Raw genomic sequence first — 14,405 nt, forward strand, 5'->3', positions numbered from 1 at the left:
CGGCAGCGCGGGGCCGACGGCGGGCGGAGCCCCCGGGGGTGGCGGATCGCGGCACCGCCCCCGGCGCGGACACCGGGGCGGGGCGGGCGGGAGCGCCCGGTGCCGGCGGCGGCGCGGGGGGCGCGGGGCTCCGTCCCCGCCCGAGCGCGGCCCCGCTGCCGGAGGATGAGCTGCGGCCGGCCCAAGGACATGGAAGGTACCGGGCGCGGGAAGGTGGGGGTGGGCTCAGGTGCGCGGCGGGACGAGCTTCCCCCAGCCCCGAACGCGGCGGGCACGGAGCTGGAGGGCTGCCCGCTCCATCCGGGGGGCTGCCAGCCCTCCATCCCCTGATGCTGCCCTCTCCATCCCGGGGGGTCTGCTCTTCATCCCTGCCCCGGCGCTGCCCCCTTCGTGCCGCGGGTCTGCCCACTCTCAACCCCCCCCAGTGCTGCCCTCTCCATCCCGGGGCTCAGTCAGTGCCTCCACATCCCCCTTTGCTGCCCTCAACATTCCGGGGAGGGTCTGGACCAATGCCCTACCCCCCTATTGTGGGGTAACAGCAAAATGGGCTGGGAAATTCGGCTAGAGAGAAGGGATGCAGGTGTGAGGGCAGGGCAGACGGGCCCGGGGTAGCTGGAGCTGGATAGGACCCCTGGGAAGAGTGTGTCAGGGTGGAAGGGAGCTCACTGCAGGCAGGGGTGTCCGTGCCTGTGGGTTCCCACACCTGCCTCCTGCCAGGAGAACCTGCCCAGAGCCGACCCGAGGTCCTGCCTACTGCCCACACTCTCCTGGGTACCCAACCCTACAGAGATCCGCTGTCCTGGGGTGCTCAGGGACCTCCTGGCAGTACCCATTCAGGGCTCAGGAGCACAGACACCCCCAAAGACATGCACAGTCACCCCAGACACCCTGCCCACTCCCCCAGTGTGTGCCCAGGGCACCCATCGTGCTGCACTGGGAGGATGGAAAGGACATCTGCCTTTCGTTCCCTTCCTGCTCCATCCTCAGGAGGCTCCAGCATTGAGCAGCCACCAGCCTGAGCTCTGTTCCTGCACCAGTCTCCCATCTCACCACCTCTCACCTTCAGAGGGAAGCACTGGGTTGATGCTCTTCACAGCCGGGGCCTGAGCCAAATACACCTCAGGGGAACCTGAGGCAGGAGGGAGTGTCAACCCTCTCTGAATCTGGTTTCATAGTCTTTGAAGTCAGTAGGTCTTAGGGAATGGCTCAGGGCAGAATCTGGTCCATAAGGACATCCTGTAGGCACAGCTTCAAAGATGGGATGCATTTGGGGGTTCCAGAGAGTGTCACTGGGATGATCATCCCTGGGGACTCTGCCAGTGCAAGCAGCAGCTCTGCCCTGCACGAGGGTGAAGCCACATGGAAGGGATGGAGAGGACCAGGGCAATGGCAATGGCAATGCCAGCTGGGCTCATGGCTCAGGCAGATGCCTCTAAAAGCGAGATGAGTCCTTCACAAAGCTGCTCCAGGAGCAGAGTGGATTCCCCTTCCTAGGAGTTTTCAGGGATTTCTGGTCCCATTCACCCCTCACCTGCCTGGAGGAGTGAATGACCAACTCCCTGAATCCTCCTCCTGGCAAACACGGTGTGATGACTCGCCCTTAAGGTTCGACACACACAGGGAACCAGGAAAACCAATGAAGGGATTTCATTCCTTATGAAGCTTGTTTCAAGCTTCTCCCATTAATCCTTGGAAGCCTGTCTGACCCCAGAAAGCCTGGCTGCCCCCGCCACAGCTGCCTGCAGACATGTCCTCAGCTGGAGGGCAGGTCTCTGGGACACCCACGCGTGTGATGGTATCAAAGACACTGGGAGCAGGATTCAGGCAGTCTTTGCCTGTCCAGGCACTGAACTCCCCTCGCTGTGCCCCTGCCTGCTCCTCCTGCAGCCTGGCTGCCTGCTGCCGTGTCCCCCGGGGCAGGTCCTGGTCACCTGCAAGCAGGAAGCATCCGTGAAAGTCACCAGGAGATGCTTTTGTCGGTGCATGCTGCCACATCCCACCCCGAGGTGTCTCCATCCCCAGGAGGTTTCCCTTCCCTCTCCTCAGCAGCGGCTGCTGCTGCTCTGAGCCTCTCCAGTGCTCACGTTTCACTAACCATAAAAGTGTCTGGAGAGGGAACGGGAGCGGGAGCAGCCTGGTGAGGGGAGGGAGCGGCGTCTGTCCCTGACACTGCTGCTGACCCTGTCCCACCGCTGCTGGTCCCCTTGTGGTGACCCGGACCTGGCCTCCCCCCCATCCTGCCCTGAGAGGCTGGAGAGATGCCCGAAATGGATCAAAGAGCCATGGAAACGAGCCAGCAGTGATTCCCTGGTGGCAAACAGGCAGTGGGGTGTCCATCGCAGGGGGCTGGCAAACGTGGTGCAGGGACCATGGACCAGCTCGTGGGGACTTGGAACAGTGGGGTCACAGTGGCTGTTTGGGAACCAGAGCTGAGCACTCCCTTCCCCACTCTGGCTTGGACCCATCCAGCCTGGAGACTCCTGCAGCTCCATTTCAGGGTTCAGCACAGCCTTTACTCTCTGACCCACACTGCCTCTGCGGGCACCCCCCTTCTGCCCGGACCCCAACATGGCCATAACCATGATGGCTTTGGCTGGGAGCAGGTGCAGCCCACACTGAGCCCTGCAGCCCCTTCCCAGGAAGGCTGCTTTTCACCTTAGTGCCTCTTTTCTTTTCCTCCTACACCCCGAATACCCCAAGCCACCGGTGACCCCCAGTGCTGCAGTACTCATGCTACGGCTCCGCTCAGCCCCAGGGCACTTTGATGCCCGGTGGGTCAAGTGTCTCTTGCAGCAACCCCTCAGGCTTCCCGTCCATCCCAGTGCCAGCTGGCCCTGCCGCGGGATTAGGCGGGAGCATGCGAGGAAAGCACCGAACATCTCTCCGGATCAAACGCCCACGGGGCAGTGGGGAGGGGGCATAATTCACCCCCCCCCCCTCCATTCAAAACCAACTCGGGGCTGCCCGGAGCTGGGATGAGCCTGCAGCCAGCGCTCAGTGGTAGTGGGAGGGAGGCGATCGGGGAAGTCAGTCAGGTGTGGACGAGGTATGAGGGGAGGCAGGGATGGAGCCGCACTCGTGACAGCGGTGCCGAGCGCTCACGCGCATCCCTCCTCCCGCCGAGATGCAGCAGGGCCGGCCATCCCTCTGCTGCGTCTCCACCATCCGCAGCTCGCAGGGACCACCCGAGCCAGGTGAGGGGTCTCCAGGGAGCGGCTGGGGGGTGCAGGGCATGGCTGGGGAGCGGCGGGGCCAGCGAGTCTGGTGGGAGATGCTGCATGTACATCCCTGGCCGGCGGGCACAGCCTCCGGCTTGGCAGAGGAGCAGAGAGGATGGCGGGTGGCTGAGTGCTCTTGGGAATGCTGTGGTTACTCCCTGTGCAGGGCATGGGAAGAAGAGGAAAGCCCGTGTTGGATGTCACCCCGCATGCCCCCATGAAGAGCCAGCCCAGGGCTGCCCTGCCACGGGGCTCCTCTGTCCCCATCCTTCCCTTGCTCCAAAACACTCCCTGCTCAGCACCACCTTACCCTCACCCATGTCAAATGCTGCCAGGCAATGGGAAAGTTGGGACCCGAGGGCTGGACTGGGGGAGACGAGGCTGTGGAGGAGCTGCCAGAGGAGCTGCCAGAGCCTCTGGGCTCCAGGGCAGTCACTGCCTGCCCCAATGGGGAGCTCTGCCAGCGATGCTCCCTGCCCTGCCTTTCTTCTTGGCTTGTTGTTCCCTTTGTCTTTCACCCCTCTTTCCCATCTGCTCCCTCACCTCCTCACTCCTCCTCTCTCACCTCTAGCTGTGTTTGCTGGAGGAGTGGAGATGCCCATGTCCTGCTGCTGGAGGCAGATGCTCCACAGATCCCTATGGATGTGGGTCCTGCTGATGGCCAGAGCCCCCTTTCCTCTGCTCCCTGCAGCGAGTCCTGGGGAAGCCCCGGCACAGCCAAAAGAAGCTCTGGCACCAGCCCCTCCAGACCGGCTGTGTCCATATCTGCCACAACAGCCGGTGGGATGGACAGTTTCCAGCTTGGGGGTATCCCAGAGTGGCTGTATCAGGTCTGGGTGCTCGGGATGCTGGGGACAGGACAGCCAGTGGCATGGAGAGAGCATCGGGCACCCTTGGCTGGAGGTAGCACAGCCTGGTGCAGACCTCACCCACCAGGCTCAGGGTGTCTGGGGCTTTCAGAAGCCATCAGAGACATCCCCATGCCTTGAGACAGACACAGAGACCAGCCCTACCAGTCCTGCCTCTGTTCCCCATCGAGCCTCTCCGTGGATCTTGCTTCAGTATGGTTTCCATGCAATCGCTTCCCCAGCCATCAGACAGGTTCCCTACCTCAGTTTCCCCATGGCAACGCTTGTCACTTGGTGTGTTTGAGAAGCAACATTGTGTGATGTGGTCTGGGTATCCTGGGACACATGGACAACTCTTTTTTGCTCTATTTTGACTTCTTTTGGCCGGTTGTTTTCCTCTTGCATGAAGGTGTACTCGAGGCATCCTTTGGAAACCTCTTCCCTCTTAAAAAATACTAATTAGGAAAATGAGCTGCATCAGGGTTTCTCCAGCCTTTTTGCTCTCCCAAAGGTGGATCTCCTTCAGATGCTGCTCTGCTCTTGGAGGTGGTTTGTGACTTGCCCAGCTCCCCGTGGTGGGAGCAGGTGAGCTGGGGGATGCTCTGGTCTTTGCTTCTGCGGATCAGAGCTGCTTATGTCAAGCCGTCTGGCTTTTATCCGGAGCAGACAGAGCGTGAGCCCCTAATACCCACTTACCCCTCCTCCCACAGCAGCCAGATCCCTTCACCCCCCTCCAAAGGAAAGCTTTGCATCCTCATTGCAACCCCAATACCCCCAGCTTGTTTTAACAGAAGGAATTGGACTTCGAGGATCCTTGTGGGTCCCTTCCAAATCAGGATAGTCTATGAATAAGGGACAAAAAGTACTTGTTGTGTTTAAATGGCCCTTTGTGGTCATCACTGATGGGCTGGCACGTTTGACCATCCCTGGAGTGCCCAGTAGCCATCCCCAAGCACCCATGCTCTGTGCTGGGGGGACCAGCCTCCATCCCCTTTCCCATCGGGCTGCCCAGGGTGGATTTCACTGCTCCCCTTCCCACAGTGGTGGCAGTTTGCTCTCAGCCTGGTCCATGGAAAGCAGCCCCCTCCCAATTCCTGTCCCGGTAGAGTGGCAGTGACGAGCAGGAGGTTCTAACCACGTGTTGGGATCAGCTGCAGGCCCCACGTCTGCTCGGCTGGCGGGTGTCAAAACAAGCGTCGCTTGTGAGGGGTTTGTGTGGGCAAACATCTTGTCGGGTGCCTGCTGGATCCTGGTGCCAGCTGGCGGGTTCCTGGGCTGGTGGGTTTTCTCCCTGGCAATTGGAAAGGAAGGCAGGAATAGGGGGATTTTGGAGGAGGAGACCACAGCCTGAGTTTAGCAGGTCCTGTGGGGCGGAAGAGGCATTTTTGGGTGCCCAAGCGCGGGGTGGGCGGTCACCGTGGCCATCTCTCACCCCCCTTCCCTCCGCAGCCGCTGCCGCCGCCACCGCCCACTTCAGCTTCTGCCGCAGCCTCCTGGAGCACACGGTGTCGGCCGAAAACCTCAGCTACCGCCTGCAGCGGAACCCGGGCAGCAGCCTCACCTGGCACGACGGCCGGAGCCAGCGCCCCGACGGCGGCCGCACCGTCAAACTCCTGCGCCAGCCGGGCACCGAGGGCTCGCAGGTACCGCCGGGATCCCACCCCGGGCGTGCCAAGGGGAACTCAGCTCCTCGCGTCCACCGGCCCAGCGACTGCCCGCAGGAGCATCTCCTCTTTCCCTGCGGGATCAGGCCTTCAGATCCCGCTTTGCTGAAAGCCCTTGTGATTATCGGGCATTTGATTATAGTAATATATATAAACGTAATAATTTAAGCATGGTCATCAGGCTGAGGGCTGTGCTGGGGTGAGCTCTGTGTGTCACCTCCCCTCTGTGTGTCACCTCCCCCCTGTGCATCACCTCCCCCCCACAGCTGTAGCTGGGCCTTAATTTTGCAGTAAATGTGCCAGAACCAAATTCTTTATAATGCCTTAAAATGCCTGAGCGTTTTTGTATGTCTCCTAGCCATGTTTGGGCCATTGTCCTCCTAAACTTTGGAACTCTACTGTATTAAGGAGGCTTTGAGCCAAAGGCTTCCATCCATTCACTGCTTCACAGCCACAGGAAGGAGCATCTTCCCTGCATGTGGCTCCTTGTGCTTTCCAGCCCCCCCCATAACACCCTGGGAGTGGTGTTTAGAGGCAGCACACCCAGCCAGTGACTGCTAAAAAGAAAATAGGGAAAATCCAACTGCCGGGCTTCCAGCCCCCAACATGGAGATGCTTTTTCATTGCATGGGCCCAGCTGGTTTGGGATCAGAGGGGAGCAGGGACCCTGCAATGGATACAATGTCCCATGTGCTGGTGGCACTGTCCCCATCATCTCCAGATGCCCAGGTGGCTCCTGCAGGGGGACACTCCAGCTGCCATCTGTGCTCATCATGGCTCTCCCTCCTCCACCTCTGTGTGCCGACCAGACGGATTTAGGGAGAGAAAGGTTTTTAATTTGCTGTAAGCAAGGAAACATGCCCGAGCAAAAGGAGGTGATGCAAATTGCTCCTTGCAGATCCCAGGAATGGCTTCCAACCCCCCGGCTTCCTCAGTCACCTCCTGTCTCCCCACCAGAGCAGCCTCCCAGCCCTCCTGCCTGCTCTCCTCCACACCGGTGCTCGATATTCATGGCTGAGAGTTTATCAGAGAGACAGTGCAGCTCAGCCGGCTGGAAAACGAACCCATGATCCTTTACACCTTCCCTGCCCCTCTGGGGAGTGCAGGACTCCCTTGGGGACCCTCCATGGGGAGGGGAGGATGAGCCCCAAGCAGGTAGCGCAGGATTTAGGGATGCCGGGATGGTCCCCGGCGCAGGGCTGTGTCTGGTGAGCGAAGCGTGTGCAGCCGTGTGCGTGCCCAGGGAAATTGCCAGTTGTTTGTCACCTCTTCCCCCATGCCTCAGAGGGTTAGTTGGATAATAGCTCTGGGAAGCTCGCAGTAAGCTCCCGGGAAGCTGGTTGTTATTCCCCCCAGCCCCTCCGCTTCTCATCATTACTCGTTAGTGAATCCAGAGCGAATCGCCGCCTCCTCCTCCTCCCCACGGCACGCTCTCCGGCGCGCTCAGCCGAGTGTGAAGGAGCCTCGCAGCCGGCGCGGGCTGGGGCTGCTCCCGCAGGCAGGCGACTCCCGGGATGCGTCTGGGAGAGCCGGGCAGCTGCCGGGGTCTCCCTCAAAGTTGAGGGTTTGGTTAGGAAACCGAATTGTGTGCACTGTCTATCGCATTTTTCCATCTGCTTTGGAGATGGACTCCTTGGTTATTAATGTACAGCCTCCCAACTTTGCCTTCTTTCCTCTTGCTTGAATGTTCCCAGCAAGCTCTTGCTCTCTTTCTGCTTGAGGAAAAGCACCTTTCCAAGCCCAAACACATCCCTGGGCACAAGCAGCAGCTCAACCAGGCTGGCCTGGCTCCTCAGTGGGAGCAATGCCTGGCACGGGGCAGGGAACACATCCTAGACCCCCCACTGCCCTCCACTGCCCTCCACTGCCTCCTCTCCAGCATCTCTCAGGAACGTGTCATTACTTTCAGTAACCGCGGGATGTCTGTAGTCCCTGTTACACTAATTATCCCTGCTCCTCTATTAGACATGCTTAATTAGCCAGTGTTCTCACGCAGAGGTCGATGTTGGCATACGCACTGACAACCTTTCCCGTGCCGGTGTGTCCCTGCATCAACTGCTGCTCCTGCCCTGCCCCTGCCATGTCCTGGGCATAAGTGAGGCCTCATAATCCAGTCCCCTTGTGATGTGGGCAGCAGGGACCCCTTTTCAACACCCACTTTCCCGTGATCCAGCCCAGGACAGTCCCATCACCTCCCTCACTGGTTCCTCTGACACTGCAATATCAGAGTGATCCCAGAGACTCCAGAGGGTGCAGAACTGAAGTCTACCAGCACCACCACAATCCTACACAGCCAACCAGCCTCTCCCCCATCCCCATGGACTGACCTCCATTTTCCTCCTCGCAGTGTTGAATCCCACTAACCCCCTTCCCTCACACTCCCCTCAGGGCCGTGGCTGTGACCACTATGGCATCTACCACACCAGCCCCACACTGGGCAGCCTGGTCAAGCCGGTGGTGCTCTGGACCCAGCAGGATGTGTGCAAATGGCTGAAGAAACACTGCCCACACAACTATCTCATCTACGTTGAGGCTTTCTCCCACCACGCCATCACAGGTATGATGTGCCCTCCGCTTCTCAGCTGGACTAATTGCCACTAGAACATGCTTCTGGGAAATGGCAGTTTGGAGGTTCATGGTTCAGAAGATGGATATACTGCCCATTTCTCCCCACAAGATGCAGCCAGCGTGAGAGCAGGGGATACAGGGACACTGATCCGGGCTGGGCAGGAGGCATCTGCCATTGGTGTGAGCTCCAGGATGGACTGGAAGTTGTTTAAAAGCAGGATAAATTGGTTTATAAGATGGAGAAGTCTCTTCTCCTCACCTACATTAATATAATAATATTTTTATAGTTTTTTAAATACTGACAATTTTTGCAGAAGAGGAAAAGCTCTGCCCAGTAAGAGTCCAAGTTGCAGATGCCTTTGTCCAGGTCTGAATCCAACTCCCAACCAAGTCCTTGGAGGTGACCCACTTCTCGGACCTGCTCCCTCCTCTTTGCTCCCTGAGGACAGTGGCTTTGACCTCTGTGTTAGAGGGCAGAGCTCTGCCAGGTCCAGGGGACAGCGGCAGGGAGGGGAGCACTGGAGCTGCCCGGGAGGGATGCACAGCCCTAATGCAAGAGCTCAGCCAGCCCTTGCCCGGGTAACAAAGGCAGCATTAGTGAGTGTACGCTGGGAAGCAAGGACAAAAGCTGGTTTTAAATCCCTTGTCTAATAGCCCCCAGACTGGAGGAGAGTGGCTCGGCAGGGACTGGAGTGCTAATGCGTTGTGATGGGCACCCCCATTCCCCCGGGATGGCCAGCCCATGTGGGGACCCTGCACTCGAAAAACATCTCCTCATGTGGGAGGTGGAGCAGAGAAATGGAAAGCTGCTGCCTGGGGGGGCGGGTTACACGACTGTGGTGGCAGTACCTGTCAGAGGCTGGGGGCATGGAGCCACGAATCACAGCCCCACAGAATGGTTTGAGTTGAAAGGGACCTTAAAACTCATTTTGTTCCAACCCCCTGCCATGGGCAGGGACAACTTCTGCTAGACCAGGTTGCTCCAAGCCCTGTCCAACCTGGCCTTGAACACTTCCAGGGATGGGGCAGCCACAGCTTGTCTGGGTAACCTGTGCCAGTGCTTCACCACCCTCACAGCAAAGAATTTCTTACCAACATCCCATCTAACCCTGCCCTCTGTCAGTGCAAAGCCATTCTCCCTTGTCCTGTCTCTCCACGCCTTTCCCCATCCCTGTGAGCAATGAAAGAGCACTTGAGGATTTCTTTCATCCCTGCCTGCTGATGGACTCCCCTTTCCCGGGGTCCCCCCCAGAGCCACTGGTGGGCACCAAGCAGTTCCATGTTTGCAGGCCGGGCGCTGCTGCGGCTGAACGGGGAGAAGCTGCAGCGCATGGGGATCGCGCTGGAGGCGCAGCGGCAGGAGGTCCTGCAGCAGGTCCTGCAGCTCCAGGTGCGCGAGGAGGTCCGGAACCTGCAGCTGCTCAGCCAAGGTAGGGCGGGCAGGGGGCCGGGCAGGGGGAGGCTCCAGGGCTGGACTGTGGTGAGAAGGGATGAGTCGTGGTGCGCAGGGCCAGGCTGCCACACACAGCCCAAAATCCGTCACTGTTGTTTTGTGTGGAAGGGACGAGGTTCTCCGGGGCTGGCAGTGGGTGAGCTGGGATGTGCCACCCTGCAGGCTGTTTATTCCTTCCTCTCCCACCTTGTTCCAGCTTCTTTTGGAAATGTCTCCTAGCTGATCCGTCTGTTTGGCAGATTGCACCAACACTGTGAACCGAGCTCCGCTGGGATGGGCTGTGCACCGCCGATACGAGACCTGAGCCACACGCTTGGAATATGAAGAGACAGCTTCCCAGACACTCTGGGGCTCCTCTCCTGCTTCTTCCTTCTTTTTCTTTTAAAGGAATACATTCCCGTGCAGGGATGGAATGTTTCTTCCAGCAGACATGGCTCTTGGCTGGAGGAAAATTAGCAAAGCAGCTGCTGGGACAGATGATGAACTTTCACTCACCTGAGCCTGATAGTTCACGGGGAAAGAGATGGAAAAAAGGAGATGGCAACAGGCATGGCTCAGTGTTGTGGAGGAAGGGAACATGGTGATTCCTGGGACAACTCAGAGCCACGTGCAGGACACTGAAGCATTGTGCACGTGGGCAATATCCCAGCACTCGGCAACTTGTATCCGTGCCTCGGAGCTTATTTAGGGAGCTTTAGTTTTCTCATCAGACTGGGCTGTCTTCCAGCGTCCGAGGAGGTGACGTTATCAGCAGCAAATAAGATGATCCAACCAGCCAAAAAAATTCAAAGCAGGGCCAAGACCCCAGCTCCCGGCTCCACTTGGTGAGTTAAAAATGGAGCTGAGTCATCAGAGCTGGAAAATCTGGAAGTAAAGGCAGGATGGATGCGCTGGGAGGGTGCTGTGGCCTGGAGAGAGCTGTACCAGGAGATCATCCTTCATCCGTGGGCAGAGGGGGGAGCCCGTGCAGGGGCCAGTGGGAGCAGATGCGGATGCTGACGGGTTGTGTGGGTGCTGCCCCGGGTGAGGATGGGGGATTACTGGGTGCCAGGTACCCCCGACACCGATGCCCAGCCCTGCTCCTCTCCATGCTCCCACCAGCTCTGAAGAGCTCTGCTCCACTAGGCATTGACAGGTGCTCATCCTGACCTCCTGCCCAGGGGCTGGCGATGGTGCCACCAAACCCAGGCACCTTCCTGACGACCTTCACCATGAATAAGGTGAAGGTGTTTACTGTTACACCCCTCCACCCACTGAACCACCCTGTCCAGAGCCACAGGCTGCTCATGTGGGCAGGTAAGGAACACTCATGTGTAAAATAGGACCTGGGGGTGGGGTGGATGCTGTCACCTGCCCATGGTCCTCCTCTAGTGATGAGGGCAGGGCTGTGGATCATGGGGTCCAAAAAGAGCAGCACCCCAAAGTCCCTGGGGCACTGGGATGTGGAGGCAGGTCACAGTGCCCCCCGGCCAGGCACCCACCCACTTGCTCCTCTGCTGGTAATAAATTAGAGACTGTTATTTTAACTCACCACTTTTCCAACTCTTCCCACGTCTGAACTTGCGCCGTGAGTTTGGTCCCTCCAGCCCTTCCTGGGTATGCTCAGGAAATGTCTACAGCCCTAAATCCCCTGGAACAAGCACCTCCATGTAGGACAGGGGTCCTGATGACGGTCCTGATGACAATCCTGTGGGAACGAGCCTCAGCCTGGGGGTTTGCCAGGATTTATTTCCTCCACAGCTCCACAGAACCACTGAGAAGTAAGAAGCTTCTCATTTTTGCTGGCATGTGGCTAAATGGGGATAGTGGGGGGATTTGGGGTCATAGGTTCTGCTGTGAGGGAGGGATATGGTGGGACAGTGAAGGATGCAGAATGCATGGAGCATCCCTGGGCTCTGGTTGCGGTGGCGGCACTGAGACCCCAGAGGGGTTGTACAAGGTTCAGGTGATGGAAATATCTCAGAAACAAAATCTGGTTTTCAAACCATTTTGCTTTGGATAACAGATTCACCAAATGGTACTCAGATCCAAGCAGGGGGGTTCTCTCTCCTGCAGCTGAGTGATCCCAACAGCACCAGTATTGCCGGTGAAATTTCCCACACACATCTGTCACCCTCAGAGCAGGGGTTTGGTGCTGGTCTGAAGGCAAAGCCTGCAGATATCCAAAATCTGAATTTTCTCCTGAAAGGCATTATCTGGTTGGTGCCCACAGCAGAGCAACCCAGACCACATGACTGACATCTTCCTTCTCTGGGGGTCGGGGGTCTGTGACCCCCTGGCTCCATCTGCAGGCAACCAGTTCCAGGGCTTTCCTGTGTGCAGCCCTCAGCACCCCAGGACACAGAAATTGGAATGTTTTACTCTGCCCATACTGACCTTTTCAAATATGCAGCAAAATTGGCTCCTCTCACCTCGCTAGAGACTCATGAGCAACAGAGCTGGAAGAATTTATTGAATTTTACGAATAGGAAAGAAAAGACAGGAAAAAGCCTATTTCCCCCACCCAGGGTTTGGTTTTGTTCTGGAGGGGCGGGGCGGGGGGGGGGGCACGGGGGGCTGCGGTGTGGCTGGAATGTCGAGCACCCCGAGAGCAAAGGACGGCTGCCGGGTGTCTGCGCATCGTTAGAGGGAGATACTGAGCTTCTCTCCAGAGCTTCGGAGCTGCACAGGGAGAAATGGCTTCTCCAGGCTCCGGCTGGGCTCATGCAGTAAGCTGGTGGAGATTTGGCTCTTAATGCAGCTGTGGCACACAGAGCAGTGCTGGGGCTGCCCCGGACCCTCTGGGAAAGGCAGAGTCCCCTCCCAGGTCCTACCCCAATGCACAGCTGCCCTTTGCTGTGGTGCCCCCATGTGTCATGTTCACCTCTGCTGGGCTGTGCTCTGGCTCCCTCCAGCTCCTTCTCCGCATGGAAGAAAGGAGACAGAAGAAAGCAGAAACACCGCCGATGCACTTGGATGGAACTCCAAGTACAGCCCTGCTAGGGTGTCCCTCTGAGACCCACCAGGGAAGGATGAGGCTGGAGGAGCCAGGTGAAACAATACTCACAAGACAGGCAGGAGAATGCTGTCCTGCCCCCAGTCCCCTGCTCTGCGAGGATGGCGGTGATGAGAGCAGAACATCCTTCCAGGTTGTCTTTGGAGCACTGCTCTCATTCTGGACCAGTGTCTGGTGCCATCTAATCCCCTTAGCTTGCCCGAGGGGCACCCAGGACTCTGCCCAGGGAAGGAGGATTCATCTGGAGCAGCCCTGACACGGCTTTGCCTTTGGTAGCTCTGGGCGCACAGCACAAATCCATCTGCGTGGTGGATCCAAGGCAGGACAGTCCTCCCCACAGGCAAGAACCTGGGGGGTGCTGCACCAGAACCCTGGAAACTGGAGGAAGATGGATGCTCAGGTTCTCGGACCGAGGCACAGCTCGGTCACTTCTCAGCTTTTGCTGAGCAAGAAAAATACCTTCTACTTGTCCAGCTCTTATCTGCCAGCGGTATTCCAGGCACTGCCCCAAAACAAACAGCGCCAGACAATGAAACACAGATGAATTGGGCGTGGATTCATGCAATATTAAAACCAGACAACAATTAAAGCAAACAGAAAACACTAGCAAGTATCAGTCAGCCCCCTGCAGCAGGCAGGAGGATACAGGCAGCAGCACTAGGGCACAGGGTCAGGCAATAGCCACTCACAGAGCATGTGACTCCTGTCTCTGATAAACTTTTTTACCACTTTTTTTGGTGGAAATTTTTTGCAATAATCAGGACAATGCATCGCTGGGATCGAGGGTAATGTTCAGCATCTTCCTGTGTTACAAAGGAACAATCCAGCAATCCACTCCCAGTGGTAGAGGCGGTTTGCAGATTCCAGCAAGGTTTTCAAGCAGAAAATAAAAAAGCCAGCAGAGATGCCCATAGAAAATGTATGCAAATTTGTCTGAGTAATTACTGAGCCCGGCTTGATGATGCAGACACCTCCAGCTCCGAAATGCTGCTGATTGCAGCTCTGATGCAGGAAACGATCCCCATTCCACTGACACTGAAATTCACGCCTGGTGCTGAAGGAACCTGCGCTGTCCGTGGCTGCACGGGGTGAGAGGACACAGTGTGCTGAGCAGGGGGGTGTCAGCTCCTGCCACCGGCTCTGCTGAGCTGGAACCAGTTTAAATCAGAATCCTGTCCCCAGTGGATTGCTTGCTTAATCTAATTAGGACCCTGTCATCCCATCAGGTGCCCAGGGAGGATTACAAACCACCCCAAATCGTTGGATGGGAAGCTTGATGTGAGTGTGAAACGTGTGCTGGCAGCCCAGAAAGCCAACTCTGGGGTGCATCCCCACAGTGTGGGCAGCAGGGTGAGGGAGGTTTCTCCCCCTCTGCTCTGCTCTGGGGGGGGTACATGCAGTGCTACCTGCAGCTCTGGGGCCCTCAACATCAGAAGGATGTGGAGCGGTTGGAGCAAGTCTCAAACGGGGACACAAAGGTTCTCAAAGGCTGGAGCACCTTTGCTATGGATGCAGGTTGACAGAGACAGGGTTGTTCAGCCTGGAGAAGAAAAGGCTCCGGTGTGACCTATGAGCACCTTCCAGTGCCTAAGGAGGCTCCAAGAGAGCTGGAGAGGAACTTGACAAGAGCATGGAGTGACAAGACAAGAAGGAATGGCT

At 57.7% G+C, this 14,405-nt stretch overlaps 1 protein-coding gene across 1 annotated transcript; it reads left to right on the top strand.

Annotated features, from left to right (window-relative positions):
• Positions 1–3,048: 3,048 nt before the first annotated feature.
• SAMD10 (sterile alpha motif domain containing 10) lies at positions 3,049–11,277 on the top strand. Its single transcript, XM_027646017.1, is given in 6 exon segments — positions 3,049–3,086; positions 3,088–3,194; positions 5,516–5,709; positions 8,119–8,287; positions 9,588–9,728; positions 9,991–11,277. Coding segments are annotated over 6 exon segments (714 nt in total). The 3' UTR covers positions 10,056–11,277.
• Positions 11,278–14,405: the final 3,128 nt, after the last annotated feature.

Source organism: Corapipo altera, unplaced genomic scaffold (assembly GCF_003945725.1).
Source record: "Corapipo altera isolate COAL_440 unplaced genomic scaffold, ASM394572v1 64, whole genome shotgun sequence".
Classification (NCBI taxonomy): Eukaryota; Metazoa; Chordata; class Aves; order Passeriformes; family Pipridae; genus Corapipo; species Corapipo altera.